The 14,024-nt window shown below is 54.7% G+C and overlaps 1 protein-coding gene across 7 annotated transcripts in view; it reads right to left on the minus strand.

The window, feature by feature from the left end:
- The window catches only part of spega (striated muscle enriched protein kinase a), a 1,182,457-nt gene that overhangs the window by 58,593 nt on the left and 1,109,840 nt on the right, over positions 1–14,024 (minus strand). For all 7 annotated transcript variants that reach the window (XM_072468701.1, XM_072468720.1, XM_072468711.1 and 4 more), the window contains 3 exons: positions 13,574–13,717; positions 10,430–10,546; positions 4,922–5,089 (listed from right to left, as the gene is read on the minus strand). In XM_072468701.1, coding sequence (XP_072324802.1) covers positions 4,922–5,089; positions 10,430–10,546; positions 13,574–13,717 — 429 coding nt within the window. The remainder of the gene's footprint in view (positions 1–4,921; positions 5,090–10,429; positions 10,547–13,573; positions 13,718–14,024) is intronic.

A 14,024-nucleotide genomic window follows, 5' to 3' on the forward strand; every position in this document is an offset into this window, starting at 1 on the left:
GCAATACTCCAAATGCGGCCGCACCAGAGTTTTGTACAGCTGCAACATGACCTCATGGCTCCGAAACTCAATCCCTCTACCAATAAAAGCGAACACACCGTACGCCTTCTTAACAACCCTCTCAACCTGGGTGGCAACTTTCAGGGATCTATGTACACAGGCCCCGTTTGTCCAATCTATCTTTGTAAGGCAGCCCCGCCACCCCTGGAACAAATCTGGTGAACCTTCGTTCCCCTCCCTCTCTGCCAATAATAACCTTTCTGAGGCAAGGGGACCACATCTGCTCTCAGTGCTCCAGGCGCGGTCTAACCAAGCTCCTATACAATTGAAGCGAGACCTCACTACTCCTGGATTCAAATCCTCTTGCCATAAAGGCAAACATTCCATTCGCCTTCCCAACAGCCCGCTGCACCTGCGTGTTAGCCTTCAGCGACTTATGGACAAGGACACCCAGCTCCCTCTGTACATCTAATAAACCTTTCCACCCTGAAAAACCAGCAGGTGTTAGATCACTTCATTTTCAATCTGGGATTGGTAGATTATTGATGGGCAAGTATTTTTTTCAATTATGTTAAAGGAAATGGGCATTGCTGTCTGGGCCACCCCTAGTCGCCATTGAGAAGGTGTTGGGTGAGCTTCCTCATGAACCGCTGAAGTCAATGAAGTGTAGGTACACCCACTGTGCTGTTAGCAACGGAGTTAAAGGATGTTGACCCAGCGACAGTGAAGGAACAGCGATATATTTCCCAGTCAGGGTGGTGAGTGACTTGGAGGGGAACCTCCAGGTGGTGGGGTTCCCAGGTATCTGCTGCTCTTGTCCTTCTAGACGGCAGTGGTGGTGGGTTTGGAAGGGGCTGTCTGAGGAACCTTGGTGAGTTCCTGCAGTGCATCTTGTGCCTGCTGTCACTGTGCCTCAGCAAGTAACTGATTGAGGTGGAGGATAGGGTGCCAAGAAATTAAGCTACTTTAGTCGGGATGGTGTTGAGCTTCTTGAGTGTTGTTGGAGCCGCACTCATCCAGGCAGGTGGAGAGTATTCCATTGCCTTGTGCCTTGTAGATGGTGGAGGGGAGTCAGGTGAGTTGTTCGCTGCAGGATTCCCAGCCTCTGACCTGTACTTGTAGCCACAGTATTTATACGGCTGGGTCCAGTTCAGTTTCTGATCAATGGTAACCCCCAGGATGCTGATAGTGGGGGATTCAGCGATGGTAATGCCATTGAATGTCAAGGGGAGAAGGTTAGATCCTCTCTTGTAGGAGGTGGTCATTGCCTGGCATTTGTGTGGCGCGAATGTAACTTGCCAGTTGTCAGCCCAAGCCTGGATATTGTCCGGGTCTTGCTGCATCTGGACACGGACTGCTTCAGTATCTGAGGAGTTGCGAATGGTGCTGAACATTGTGCAGGCACCCGCAAACATCCCCACTCCTGACCTTATGATGGGAGGGAGGTCATTGATGAAGCAGCTGAAGATGGTTGGGCCGAGGACACAACCCTGAGGAACTCCTGCAGTGATGTCCTGGAGGTGAGCTGATTGACCTCCAACCACCACAACCATCTTCCTTTGAGCCGGGTATGACTCCAGCCAGCGGAGAGTTTTCCCCCTGATTCCCATTGGCTCCAGTTTAGCTCGGGCTCCTCGAGTCCAGCCGCGTGCAGGAGCAGGAGGCGGTGCCAGCCACGCTGGTCACCGAGGCCAACACCGCCCAGGAGGTGCCTATGGCGGAGGCATTGGGGGGGGCGACGGTTTTGGCTGTGGATCAGAGTGTGCAAGGCCTGGGGCATTCTGTGCGGGCGGGGGCCGAGGCCCAGGACAGGGCGGCCCTCTCACAGGCAGCCACGTGCCAGAGCCAGCAGGACATTGCAGCAGCGCAGCACATCGGAGCGTCGACGGCATTGCCCCGGCACTGGCCGAGGTGGCCCAGGCCCGGAGGGCGATGGTGTAGTCGCTTGTTTGATGTGGCACAGACCCAGAAGGTGGTGGCACAGTCGCGGCGCGATGTGTCCCAGTCCCAGATGGCGGGTGTCCACTCCAGGTGCTCCATGGCTGCGAGTGTGCGGACCCTGGTCAAGGCAAGAGCGGCCTCCAGGACTGGCAGTGCCAGGTGGCAGGGGAGCCTCAGGGGTCAGCTCCGCTCGCACTCCCGTCCCATGGAGTAGGCCGAGGGCCAGCCCCACCCTCACCATCCCCACCCCCACCATCCCCACCACCGTCACCCCAGAGGCCCAATGGCAGCGTGTGATGGATTGGCCAGCTCGCATGCAGGGATCACCCAGGTGGACGGTGGAAAGTGCTACCGTGGGCAGGAGTCAGACATTGTCAAACGATGCAGAGCATTAGAGCTCATCGCGGAGCGGGTTGTCATCATCCTCCATCCCATGGGGCAGACCCACTGTTACTGCCAACCCAGAGCCCCCACGCTGTAGTGCGGCAGATATGTATCACGGAGGGGGTTGCAAAGGGGGAAAGAGGGGTGGTGCAGGGAGGGTGTTCATGGGAACAGGTGGCTGGGGTGGGGGTGCGATGGGATGTCCATGCCGCTGGCCAGGCCCCCTAGTCGGTGAACCTGGAGGCGATCAGAATGTCCCGAGCACGTTAGCCCTGGCGCACACGCCGTCCGGCCTCCTGTGCCTGCCTGGGCCCCATGTCCTGCCCACCCTCCCCCTCCTCGTCGGATGAGGCCTGCCGTTCATCCTCCTCCTCCAGCACGTCGCCCCTCTGCTGCACAATGTTGTGGAGGACGCAGCAGACCACCCCGATGTGGGAGACCCTCCTAGCGCGATACTGGAGGGTTCCTTCAGAGTTGTCCAGGCACCTGGAACGCACCTTCAGGATGCCGAAACACCGCTCGATCAAGCTCCTGGCAGCACGGTAGCACAGTGGTTAGCACAGTTGTTTCACAGTGCCAGGGTCCCAGGTTCGATTCCAGCTTGGGTCACTGTCTGTGCGGAGTCTGCACTTCCTCCCCGTGTGTGCGTGGGTTTCCTCCGGGTGCTCCGGTTTCCTCCCACAGTCCAAAGATGTGCAGGTTAGGTGGATTGGCCATGATCAATTGCCCTTAGTGTCCAAAAGGTGGGGTGGGTTACGGGGGTGGGGTGGAAGTGAGGGCTTGGGTAGGGGGCTCTTTCCAAGTGCCACTGCAGACTCGATGGGCCGAATGGCCTCCTTCTGCACTATAAATTCTATGAAAGTCTATGGTGCCAGATCGTCCATGATCAGGCAGATGTGTCGCACTGTCTCCCTGCTCAGCCAGAGTCTCCGATGGTATGCCCGGTCCGGCAGGTCCCTGAATGACCGGGGCTGCCGGTACACACGAGGCCTCATGCGGCACCTCCTTGGCACCTCCTCCTCTTCGGCCTGTTGGGCGACCGGTTCTCCATCCTCACCGGCTGCCTCCTGTTCCTCTGGGGCAAGCTCCTCGAGCAGTTCCAGCTCGTACAGCCGCAGGGCACCCCCCAGGGCTGCTGCGGCCGGCAGGAAGGCCCCCATGGCTGGTTGAATTCCAATATCCATTGTCTGCAGGGGGGGGGGGGGGGGTGAAAGGCCGACATGTTAGCATGGTGCGTACCCCCCGTGCCAAACCAGGTCCAACGGCAACAGGGTAGCCCCAGCTGGCACTGAAGACCCTGCCCCCGCATGTCCCCCCCCATTCCCGTGGTATGGCGGAGGGTGGGGTGCGGGGGAGGGGTGGGGCCGTCGATACGTCTGGTGACAAAGCGCAAGCGAACCTCGCAGTCGGGGATCTGGTCCAGTGGAGGTCCCGGAGGCTACCCCGTCAGGCGGATTGCAAACGGCGTTTACTGTAGGTGCATCACGGAACACACAGACGCCGCTGTCCAGGCACCGGAGAATTGCGATCAGGCGTGAATCCGCTGCCCGCCACAATTTGGGCAGCGCGACCGATTCTCCACCCAATCGCCTTTCTCCATTTTGCCGTCGGCTGACGGAGATTCTCGCCCACTGAGTTTAATGTCGCTCTGTTTTCAGAGAAGGCCCCAGAACGTTCAGTATTCCGGGAGAGGCATGAGGATGGGACTGAGGGGGGGGGGGGGGGGTAAAGGGAAACATCGCACTCCCAAAGACGAAGCGATGAAAACCCGCAACACAGAATGGTGAGCGAAGGTAGGCATTCTCAGCGGAGAGCGTGAGGTCTTTGAAAAACCATTGGCAGGACCGCAGTGTGAACCTGAAACTGAGATGAGGAGGAGCTACTTCTCGTAGAGGGTGGTGAATTTGTGGAACTTGCTGCCCCATGGTGCGGATGAGTAGACGGAGGTAAATATATTTCTGATAAAAATGGGTTAAAGGGATATGGGGAACAGGTAGGGAGGTGGATTTGAGACCAGGAAGAGATCTCCCATGATCTGATTGGATGTCGGAGCAGGCGTGAGGGGCTGAATTCTGCTCCCTATTCCTATGTTCCTGAACTGTATTAGTAATAATGCAGGAATGACATTCAGGTTGTAACAATAATGTAAAGAAACACAGGACTTAAAACAATGTAAGACTTCTACCCCTGGGATAAAGACTTGGGGGAGGTGTAGTAGGAGGGTCTGGTACAGAGAGGGTGAATGTGGGACTGAGTGCAGTACACAGTGATGTAAGATGGCATGACCCGGAACCAGGGTCCGCTTGGTGTTGACCAAAGATGTGTCAAGTCTGAAATGGAGAGAGTTGTGCCTCCCCACCCACCCATATCACTCCCCAACCATCACCACCCCCACCCCTCTGCACTCCCCACCGAGCAGGACACACCCAGAACCAAGGTGGGACAATAATATTCTGGAAAATTCATCTCTGACACTCTCTGGCAATTGAAACTATTTGAGGAGGTCCAGGTGTCCAGGGAATGTTTCAGTGACTGGGCCCAGCTCGACATTCCCATCGCTCAGTAGCGATACCCGGTTTCCAGTTGAGACACTTACGTGCGAGGGACACGGCGCAGGAGCTGCTGGCTGAGCCCAGCGGGTTGGCAGCCGAACACTCGTAGATGCCCACATCCTTCTTCGAGGTTTTCATTATGGTCACCAGCTGCCGGCCATCAGGGCAGGAGACAACCCTGACCCGGGCGTCAGGCAACAGTGACCGCTGGTCTGAAAGCGGAAAACAGGGAAAATGGCGGTTACGGCAGAGACAGAGAGAGAGAGAGATAGAGAGAGAGAGAGATAGAGAGAGAGATAGATAGAGAGAGAGAGAGATAGATAGAGAGAAAGAGAGGCAGAGAGAGAGACACAGAGATAGAGAGAGAGATAGAGAGAGATAGAGAGAGAGAGAGAGAGAGAGAGAGATAGAGAGAGATAGACAGAGAGAGAGAGAGAGAGATAGATAGAGAGAGAGAGAGAGAGATAGATAGAGAGAGAGATAGGCAGAGAGAGAGAGACAGAGATAGAGAGAGAGATAGAGAGAGGCAGAGAGAGATAGAGACAGAGAGAGATAGAGAGAGAGAGATAGAGAGAAAGAGAGGCAGAGAGAGAGAGAGACAGAGCGAGGCAGAGAGAGAGAGATAGAGAGAGAGAGAGAGATAGAGAGAGACAGAGAGAGAGAGACAGAGAGAGAGAGAGAGACAGAGAGAGACAGAGAGAGACAGAGGGAGAGAGAGAGACAGAGAGAGAGAGAGGCAGAGAGAGAGAGACAGAGATGGAGACAGAGAGAAACAGAGAGAGAGAGAGAGACAGAGAGAGAGACAGAGAGCGAGGCAGACAGACACAGAGAGGCAGAGTGAGACACAGAGATTGAGAGAGATACAGAGAGGCAGAGAGAGAGAAATCCAACTCAATTTTCAAATTTGCTGATGACACCACCGTAGTGGGTCGGATTTCCAACAATGACGAGACAGAGTACAGGAATGAGATAGAGAATCTGGTGAGCTGGTGCGACGACAATAATCTCTCCCTCAATGTCAACAAAACGAAGGAGATTGTCATCAACTTCAGTGAACGTAGTGGAGAGCATGCCCCTGAAAACATCAATGGGAACAAAGAACAAAGAAAAGTACAGCACAGGAACAGGCCCTTCGGCCCTCCAAGCCCGTGCCGACCATGCTGCCCGACTAAACTACAATCTTCTACACTTCCTGAGTCCATATCCCTCTATTCCCATTGTGGTGATCCACTGTAATAGGAGATGTAGGTAGGACCTGCACTACAGGTTCACCGGTAGCCCCTGCCGGCTGGCTCCGCCCACGGAGAACTGTATAAATATGCATGCCCTCCAGTGCCCTGCCATTTCGCCAGCTGCAGCAGGAGGCCATGCATCTGACTGTAATAAAGCCACAGTTGTACCCAATCTGCGTCTTTGTGCAATTGATCGTGCATCACCCATCCTATTCATGTATTTGTCAAGATGCCCCTTAAATGTCACTATCGTCCCTGCTTCCACCACCTCCTCCAGCAGCGAATTCCAGGCACCCACTGCCCTCTGTGTAAAAAGTAGAATGAAGTAGAAAGGGTCGAGAGCTTCAAGTTTTTAGGTGTACAGATCACCAACAGCCTGTCCTGGTCCCCCCATGCCGACACGATAGTTCAGAAAGCCCACCAACGACTCTACTTTCTCAGAAGGCTGAGGAAATTTGGCATGCCAGCTACGACCCTCACCAACTTCTACAGATGCACCATAGACAGCATTCTTCATGGTTGTATCACAGCTTGGTATGGAGCCTGCTCTGCCCAAGACCGCAGGAAACTACAAAAGGTCGTGAATGTAGCCCAGTCCATCACGCAAACCAGCCTCCCATCCATTGACTCTGTCTACAATTCTCGCTGCCTCGGAAAGGCAGACAGCATAATTAAGGACCCCACGCACCCCGGACATGCTCTCTTCCACCTTTTTCCGTCAGGAAAAAGGTACCAAAGTTTGAGGTCACGTACCAACCGACTCAAGAACAGCTTCTTCCCGACTGCCATCAGACTTTTGAATGGACCCACCTCGTATTAAGTTGATCTTTTCTCTACACCTTGCTATAACTGTAACATCATATTCTGCAGTCTCTCCTTCCTTCCCTATGTACGGTGTGCATTGTTTGTACAGCATGCAAGAAACAATACTGTTCACTGTATACTAATACATGTGACAATAATAAATCAAATCAATTCAATTCAAGAGACAGAGAGAGAGAGAGAGAGAGAGGCAGAGTGAGACACAGAGAGAGACAGAGAGAGACAGAGAGAGAGGCAGAGAGACAGATAGAGAGAGAGACAGAGAGAGATAGAGAGAGGCAGAGAGTGAGGCAGAGAGAGATAGAGAGAGACAGTGACAGAGAGAGAGAGACAGAGAGACAGAGTGAGACAGTGACAGAGAGACGGAGAGAGATAGAGAGAGACGACGAGAGACAGAGATGGAGAGAGACTTTTATCAAGATGGAGAGTGAAGTAGTTGATTCGGAGACTCGGGTGCTGAATCTTAACAAAGGGAACTATGAGGATATGAGGCTTGAGTTGGTCTTGATAGATTGGGGAGAGTTACTGAAAGGGATGACAGTGGATAGACAATGGCAAACATTCAAGGAACGCATGGGGGAACTACAGCAACTGTTCATTCCAGCCTGGCACAAAAGCAAAGGGGGTAGGAGGGCCAATCCATGGCTTACAAAGGAAATTAGAAATAGTATCCGATCCAAGGAAGGAGCAGACAGATTGGCCAAGAAACATAATGGGTCTGAGGATTCGGAGCAGTTTAGAATTCAGCAAAGAAGGACGAAGGGATTGATTGAGAAGGGACATAAAGACTGACACTAAGGGGGCGATTCTCCGAGCCCCTCGCCGGGCCGGAGAATCGACGCAACCGCGCCACGACGCCCTGACGCCGGCGCCGATTCTCTGAGGTGCGGAGAATCGGCGCCATTTGCGCCGGGGCGGCGGCGGCCACTGGGACCAGCAGGGCCGCCGATTCTCCGGCCGGACGGGCTGAGCGGCTGCGCGGATACGACAGGGTCCCGCCGGCGCCGTTCACCCCTGGCCGCTGCACGAACGGTCGGGGGTGCGGCCTGTGGGGAGGGGGGGCTCCGTCCCCAGGGGGGGGGGGGGGGGGGGGGGGGGGGCTCCGATGGGGTCTGGCCCGCGATCGGGGCCAACCGATCGGCGGGCCGGCCTCTCCCCCCCCCCCCCCCCCCCCCCCCCGGGCCTACATTCCTGCGCGGCCGGCCCCTGAACACCGACTCCATGTTGAGTCGGGGCCGGCGCGCTGAAGCCCGCGCGCATGCGCAGGTTGACGCGGCCCAAGTGCGCATGCGCGGGTTGACGCGGCCCAAGTGCGCAGGCGCGGGTTGGTGCAGCGCCATTGGGTGCCGGGAAAGGAGGCTGGAGCGGCGTGGGGGCCAGAATCGGTCGTCCCCGTGCCCGTTTTGCGCCGTCGTGAATCGCGACGGCATTCACGACGGCGCAAACGCTTGGGCTCCATTGGGGAGAATCACTCCCTGGGGCGAGATTCTCCGCCCCCCCCCCCCCGCCGGGTCGGAGAATCGCCGGGGGCTGGCGTGAATCCCGCCCCCGCCAGTTGCCGAAGTCTCCGGCACCGGATATTCGGCGGGGGCGGGAATCGCGCCGCGCCGGTTGGCGGGCCCCCCCCCCCGCACGATTCTCCGGCCCGGATGGGCTGAAGTCCCGCCGCTAAAATGCCTGTCCCGCCGGCGTGGATTAAACCACCTACCTTACCGGCGGGACAAGGCGGCGCGGGCGGGCTCCGGGGTCCTGGGGGGGGGCGCCGGGCGATCTGGCCCGCGATCGGGGCCCACCGATCCCCGGGCGGGCCTGTGCCGTGGGGGCACTCTTTCCCTTCCGCCTTCCGGATTTATGAAGGGAAAATCATGCTTGACAAATCTGTTGGAATTCTTTGAAGAGGTAACCAGTACAGTTGACAAGGGGCAGCCAGTCGATGTGGTATATTTAGACTTTCAGAAGACGTTTGACAAAGTCCCGCATAAGAGATTATTGTGCAAAATTAAAGCGCATGGGACTTGGGAGGTGTATTGAGGTGGATAGAAAACTGGTTGGCAGAGAGGAAACAAAGAGTAGGGATTAATGAATCCTTTTCCAATTGGCAGGCAGTAACCAGTGGGGTACCACAGGGATCGGTGCTGGGACCCCAGCTATTCACAATATATATTAATGATTTGGATGAGGGAACAAAATGTAGCATCTCAAAGTTTGCCGATGATACCAAATTAGGTGGGAGGGTGAATTGTGACGAGGTGGATGCAGGGAAGATGTTCCCAATGTTGGGTGTGTCCAGAACCAGGGGTCACAGCCTGAGGATTTCAGACGGAGATAAGGAGACATTTCTTCACCCAAAGAGTGGTGAGCCTGTGGAATTCATTCCCACAGGAAGTAGTTGATGCTAAAACATTGAATATATTCAAGAGGCGGCTGGATATAGCACTTGAGGCGAATGGGATCAAAGGCTATGGGGAGAAAGCAGGATGACGCTATTGAGTTGGATGATCAGCCATGATGGTGATGAATGGCGGAGCAGGCTCGAAGGGCCAAAAGGCCTCCTCCTGCTCCTATCTTCTATGTATCTATGAGAGAAAGAGAGAGAGAGAGAGACAGACAGAGAGAAACAGAGACAGATAGAGACAGAGAGAGAGACAGAGAGAGAAAGAGACAGAGAGACAGAGAGAGAGATAGAGAGAGACAGAGACAGAGGGAGATAGAGAGAGATGGAGAGACAGAGAAAGACAGAGAGAGATGGGGAGAGACAGAGAGAGACGGAGACAGAGAGAGATAGAGAGAGATGGTGAGAGAGAGAGACACAGAGAGATGGAGAGAGAAGGAGAGAGAGAGAGAGAGAGAGAGAGAGGGAGAGAGAGACACAGAGAGATGGAGAGAGAAGGAGAGAGAGAGAGAGACAGAGAGAGAGAGAGAGACAGAGAGAGAGAGAGAGAGACAGAGAGAGACAGAGAGATGGAGAGAGACGGAGAGAGAGACAGAGAGAGAGAGAGAGAGAGAGACAGAGAGAGAGAGAGACAGAGAGATGGAGAGAGACGGAGAGAGAGACAGAGAGAGAGAGAGAGAGAGAGAGACAAAGGGAGACAGAGAGAGATAGAGAGAGATGGTGAGAGAGAGAGACACAGAGAGATGGAGAGAGAAGGAGAGAGAGACAGAGAGAGAGAGAGAGACAGAGAGATGGAGAGAGACGGAGAGAGAGACAGAGAGAGAGAGAGAGAGACAGAGGGAGACAGAGAGAGATAGAGAGAGTTGGTGAGATAGAGAGACACAGAGAGATGGAGAGAGAAGGAGAGAGAGACAGAGAGAGAGAGAGAGAGAGACAGAGAGAGAGAGAGAGAGAGAGACAGAGACAGAGAGATGGAGAGAGACGGAGAGAGAGACAGAGAGAGAGAGAGAGAGAGACACAGAGGGAGACAGAGAGAGAGAGAGAGACAGAGGGAGACAGAGACACAGAGGTGAGATGCCATGATGGTGAGTGCGTTAAAAACCGACCTTTGAACCAGGTGACACTGGGCGTTGGGCTTCCCGCTGGTAAACTACAAAGGGTCAAGGGGTCACCTTCCAGCAGCATCACATCTTTAAGTTTAACGTGGAAGACAGGTGGAAAATCTGCGATACAATCAAGAGAAAACCGTGTCAAGCTAAATGGACATTCTGCCGGAATGAAATAACAGAGAAACGACACCCACAGGCCCCCTCCCCCAAAATGCAGAAACATTGGCAGGATCACAAACTCGGCAGGGTTTCCCCGAAGTCCCCAGGGAACGAGAATGGGCGCGATTCTACTCAATGGGAACACAGTCCCATAGCGAGCGCGTTTAGCCGCGTGTTTCCCGGTGCTCCCAGCACCAAGATACACAACGCTGTTAAACGTCACTCGGGTTAGATACAGGGTTTCCGTGGGGAATGCGTGGCCGAGGCCGCACGTAGCCCTAGTTTCTACACCAAGGAGCTCCGCTCACCGAAACCCCTCAGTGTACCGCCTCTGGAACACCCAACGTGTCCCCCGACCCCACAAAGTCCCAACTCACTATGAGGGGGTCCCTGGCTCCCTCTGCACCTTCCCAACACCCACGCAGGGCACGCCCAGCCAGATTGCCGCCGAGTGAAAAATGCTAGCTTGGCACCACCAACCTGGTGCCCTGGCAGTGCCCATGCCAGGCAGCGCCCATGCCAGGCAGCAGTGCCATCTGGGCACCTTGGCAGTGCCAATCTAGCACACTAGCAGTGCCCCGGCAGCCGAGTGTGCCAAACTAGCTCCCTGGCAGTTCCACCTGGGCACCTTGGCAGTGCCAGGCTGCCCAAGTGGCACCAGCAGTACAAGGGTACCACCCTGCTCAAAGGGCATGCACCTGGGGGTTTCCAATCCCCTGGGGGATTGCCATCCCCGTTTGTGGACACCACTACAGAATGCCGTTTGCCCGAGGTCCAGGGGAACATCCAGGGTAAACATGAAAGGCTGTTGAACCAATTAGCTTCCAATCAAATTCCTTTGACACTTCCCTTTGTTACTTACAAACAAGGGCTATTTGATGGTGTCAGGTGGGTGGAGATTCAGTAATGGAATCAACAGACACGCAGCCAACCAGAGACTGTCGCCAACTGTAACCAAAAAATACCGACCACCGCGCACACACAGGGAAACACAGTGAGCGCGATTCAACAGACTCAAGGTCAAGTCAGCTGACCGGTATGTTTGCAGGACTGGGCAAGACCCCGCTATTCACCAGCACTTTGCAGTTTTTTGTACCTCAGCGAGCTAGTCCCCGTCGAGGCCACTCGCAAAGTCATATCTTGCACTGGCGACTCATCACGGATTCGGCCGCCATTTTTCAAGGCAGCCCGATCTTTCGACCCCCCTTCGACACGACCGCCCCACGCCACCCAACTTACCTCTTCCAGGGTCCTCGAGGCTCCCCTCACCCCAACTCTTATGGGCAAGACCCCCTCCCCAAGCCTGACCCCTGGCCCGTTCAACCAGGCAACTTGGCAGTGCCAGGCTGGCATTGCCAAGATATTTAGGTGCTAGGGGGAGCAGAGTACCACCCTGCCCTGACCTCGACCACCCAGGGTCCTCCACTCACCCCCCCACCTCACCCCCCCCCCCCCCCCCCCACCCCCGCCCACCCCAACCTGAGGGACCATCATGACTGGTTCACGACTTTGTGAACCAGGACTAAACGGCGCTGTGTTTATAATAATAATCTTTATTGTCACAAGTAGGCTTACATTAACACTGCAATGAAGTTACTGTGAAAATCCCCTAGTCCCCACATTCCGGCACCTGTTCGGGTACACAGAGGGAGAATTCAGAATGTCCAAATTACCCAACAGGCACGTCTTTCGGGATTTGTGGGAGGAAACCGGAGCACCCGGAGGAAACCCACGCAGACACGGGGAGAACGCGCAGACTCCGCACAGACAGTGACCCAAGCCGGGAATCGAACCTGGGGCTGTGAAGCAATAGTGCTAACCACTGTGCTGCCGTGCCGCCTGTGTTGAGGCCTCGCTGGCAAGGCAGGTGAACCCTGGAGCCTGGGTGAACTGGACCAGCACATATATAAATAAACCATTAAATATGCGCACCTGGATCTCGTCCAGTGAGAGCGAGACCCAGACCGCGACGGGCTGAGAAATTCCATTGAATCTCGCCAGACACCGAGCGCGAGGGGGTGAAACATGCCCAATGTACTGGCAGAGTGGTTTGTACTGCTACCTTACAGCACCGGGGTCCCAGGTTCAATTCCCCGCTGGGTCACTGTCTGCGCGGAGTCTGTACGTTCTCCCTGTGTCTGCGTGGGTTTGCTCCGGGTGCTCCGGTTTTCAACCACAGTCCAAAGATGTGTAGGTTAGATACATTTACCGTGCTGAATTGCCCCCAGTAACCAGGAACATGCAGTTTAGGTGGGTTACGGGGATAAGATGGGGAGTGGGCTTAGGTAGGACGCTCTTTCAGGTGGTCGCTGCAGACTCGGTAGCTGAAAGGCCACCTTCTGCTCTGTACGGATTTTATGTCTAAACGTTTACCTCCCAGGACAGGTACAGCACGGTGTTAGATACAGAGTAAAGCTCCCTCTACACTGTCCCCATCAAACACTCCCAGGACAGGTACAGCACGGGATTAGATACAGAGTAAAGCTCCCTCTACACTGTCCCCATCAAACACTCCCAGGACAGGTACAGCACGGGGTTAGATACAGAGTAAAGCTCCCTCTATACTGTCCCCATCAAACACTCCCAGGACAGGTGCAGCACGGGGTTAGATACAGAGGAAAGCTCCCTCTACACTGTCCCCATCAAACACTCCCAGGACAGGTACAGCACGGGGTTAGATACAGAGTAAAGCTCCCACTATACTGTCCCCATCAAACACTCCCAGGACAGGTGCAGCACGGGGTTAGATACAGAGGAAAGCTCCCTCTACACTGTCCCCATCAAACACTCCCAGGACAGGTACAGCACGGGGTTAGATACAGAGTAAAGCTCCCTCTATACTGTCCCCATCAAACACTCCCAGGACAGGTGCAGCACGGGGTTAGATACAGAGGAAAGCTCCCTCTACACTGTCCCCATCAAACACTCCCAGGACAGGTACAGCACGGGGTTAGATACAGAGTTAAGTTCCTGCTCCAGTACCTGATGCACTCTTCTGATAGAGCATTGTGCTGTCTTCAGAGGCAACAGCCAGTGAGATATTCGGTTGTGAGATTGCCTTGTCCCTCTTCATTCGTGAGAACCCCCATCGATCCCACCGTGATCTTCGCTCTCCATGGGTCGATGCTGTAGATAATTAAAAACAAGCCGTTAAATAGAACTTACGGTTAAAGCCCACCCATCAGTTATGATGCCATGAAAGGTGACACTATAGTGAAAATATATCGCTCCTACATGACATTGCGACACAATTCTTGTCTCTCGCTGGCCACATTTAGTGAGTACACTAAGGGACTAACGCTAATGACCATCATCACAGTTACATGAAGACAGTGCTTGATTGGAGGAATAGTGCAGCTTCAGACAGAACACAAAATTATCTAGTGCCTTTCACAATCTCAAGATGTTTCACAGGCAATGAAATACTTCTGAA

Source organism: Scyliorhinus torazame, chromosome 2 (genome assembly GCF_047496885.1).
Source record: "Scyliorhinus torazame isolate Kashiwa2021f chromosome 2, sScyTor2.1, whole genome shotgun sequence".
Classification (NCBI taxonomy): Eukaryota; Metazoa; Chordata; class Chondrichthyes; order Carcharhiniformes; family Scyliorhinidae; genus Scyliorhinus; species Scyliorhinus torazame.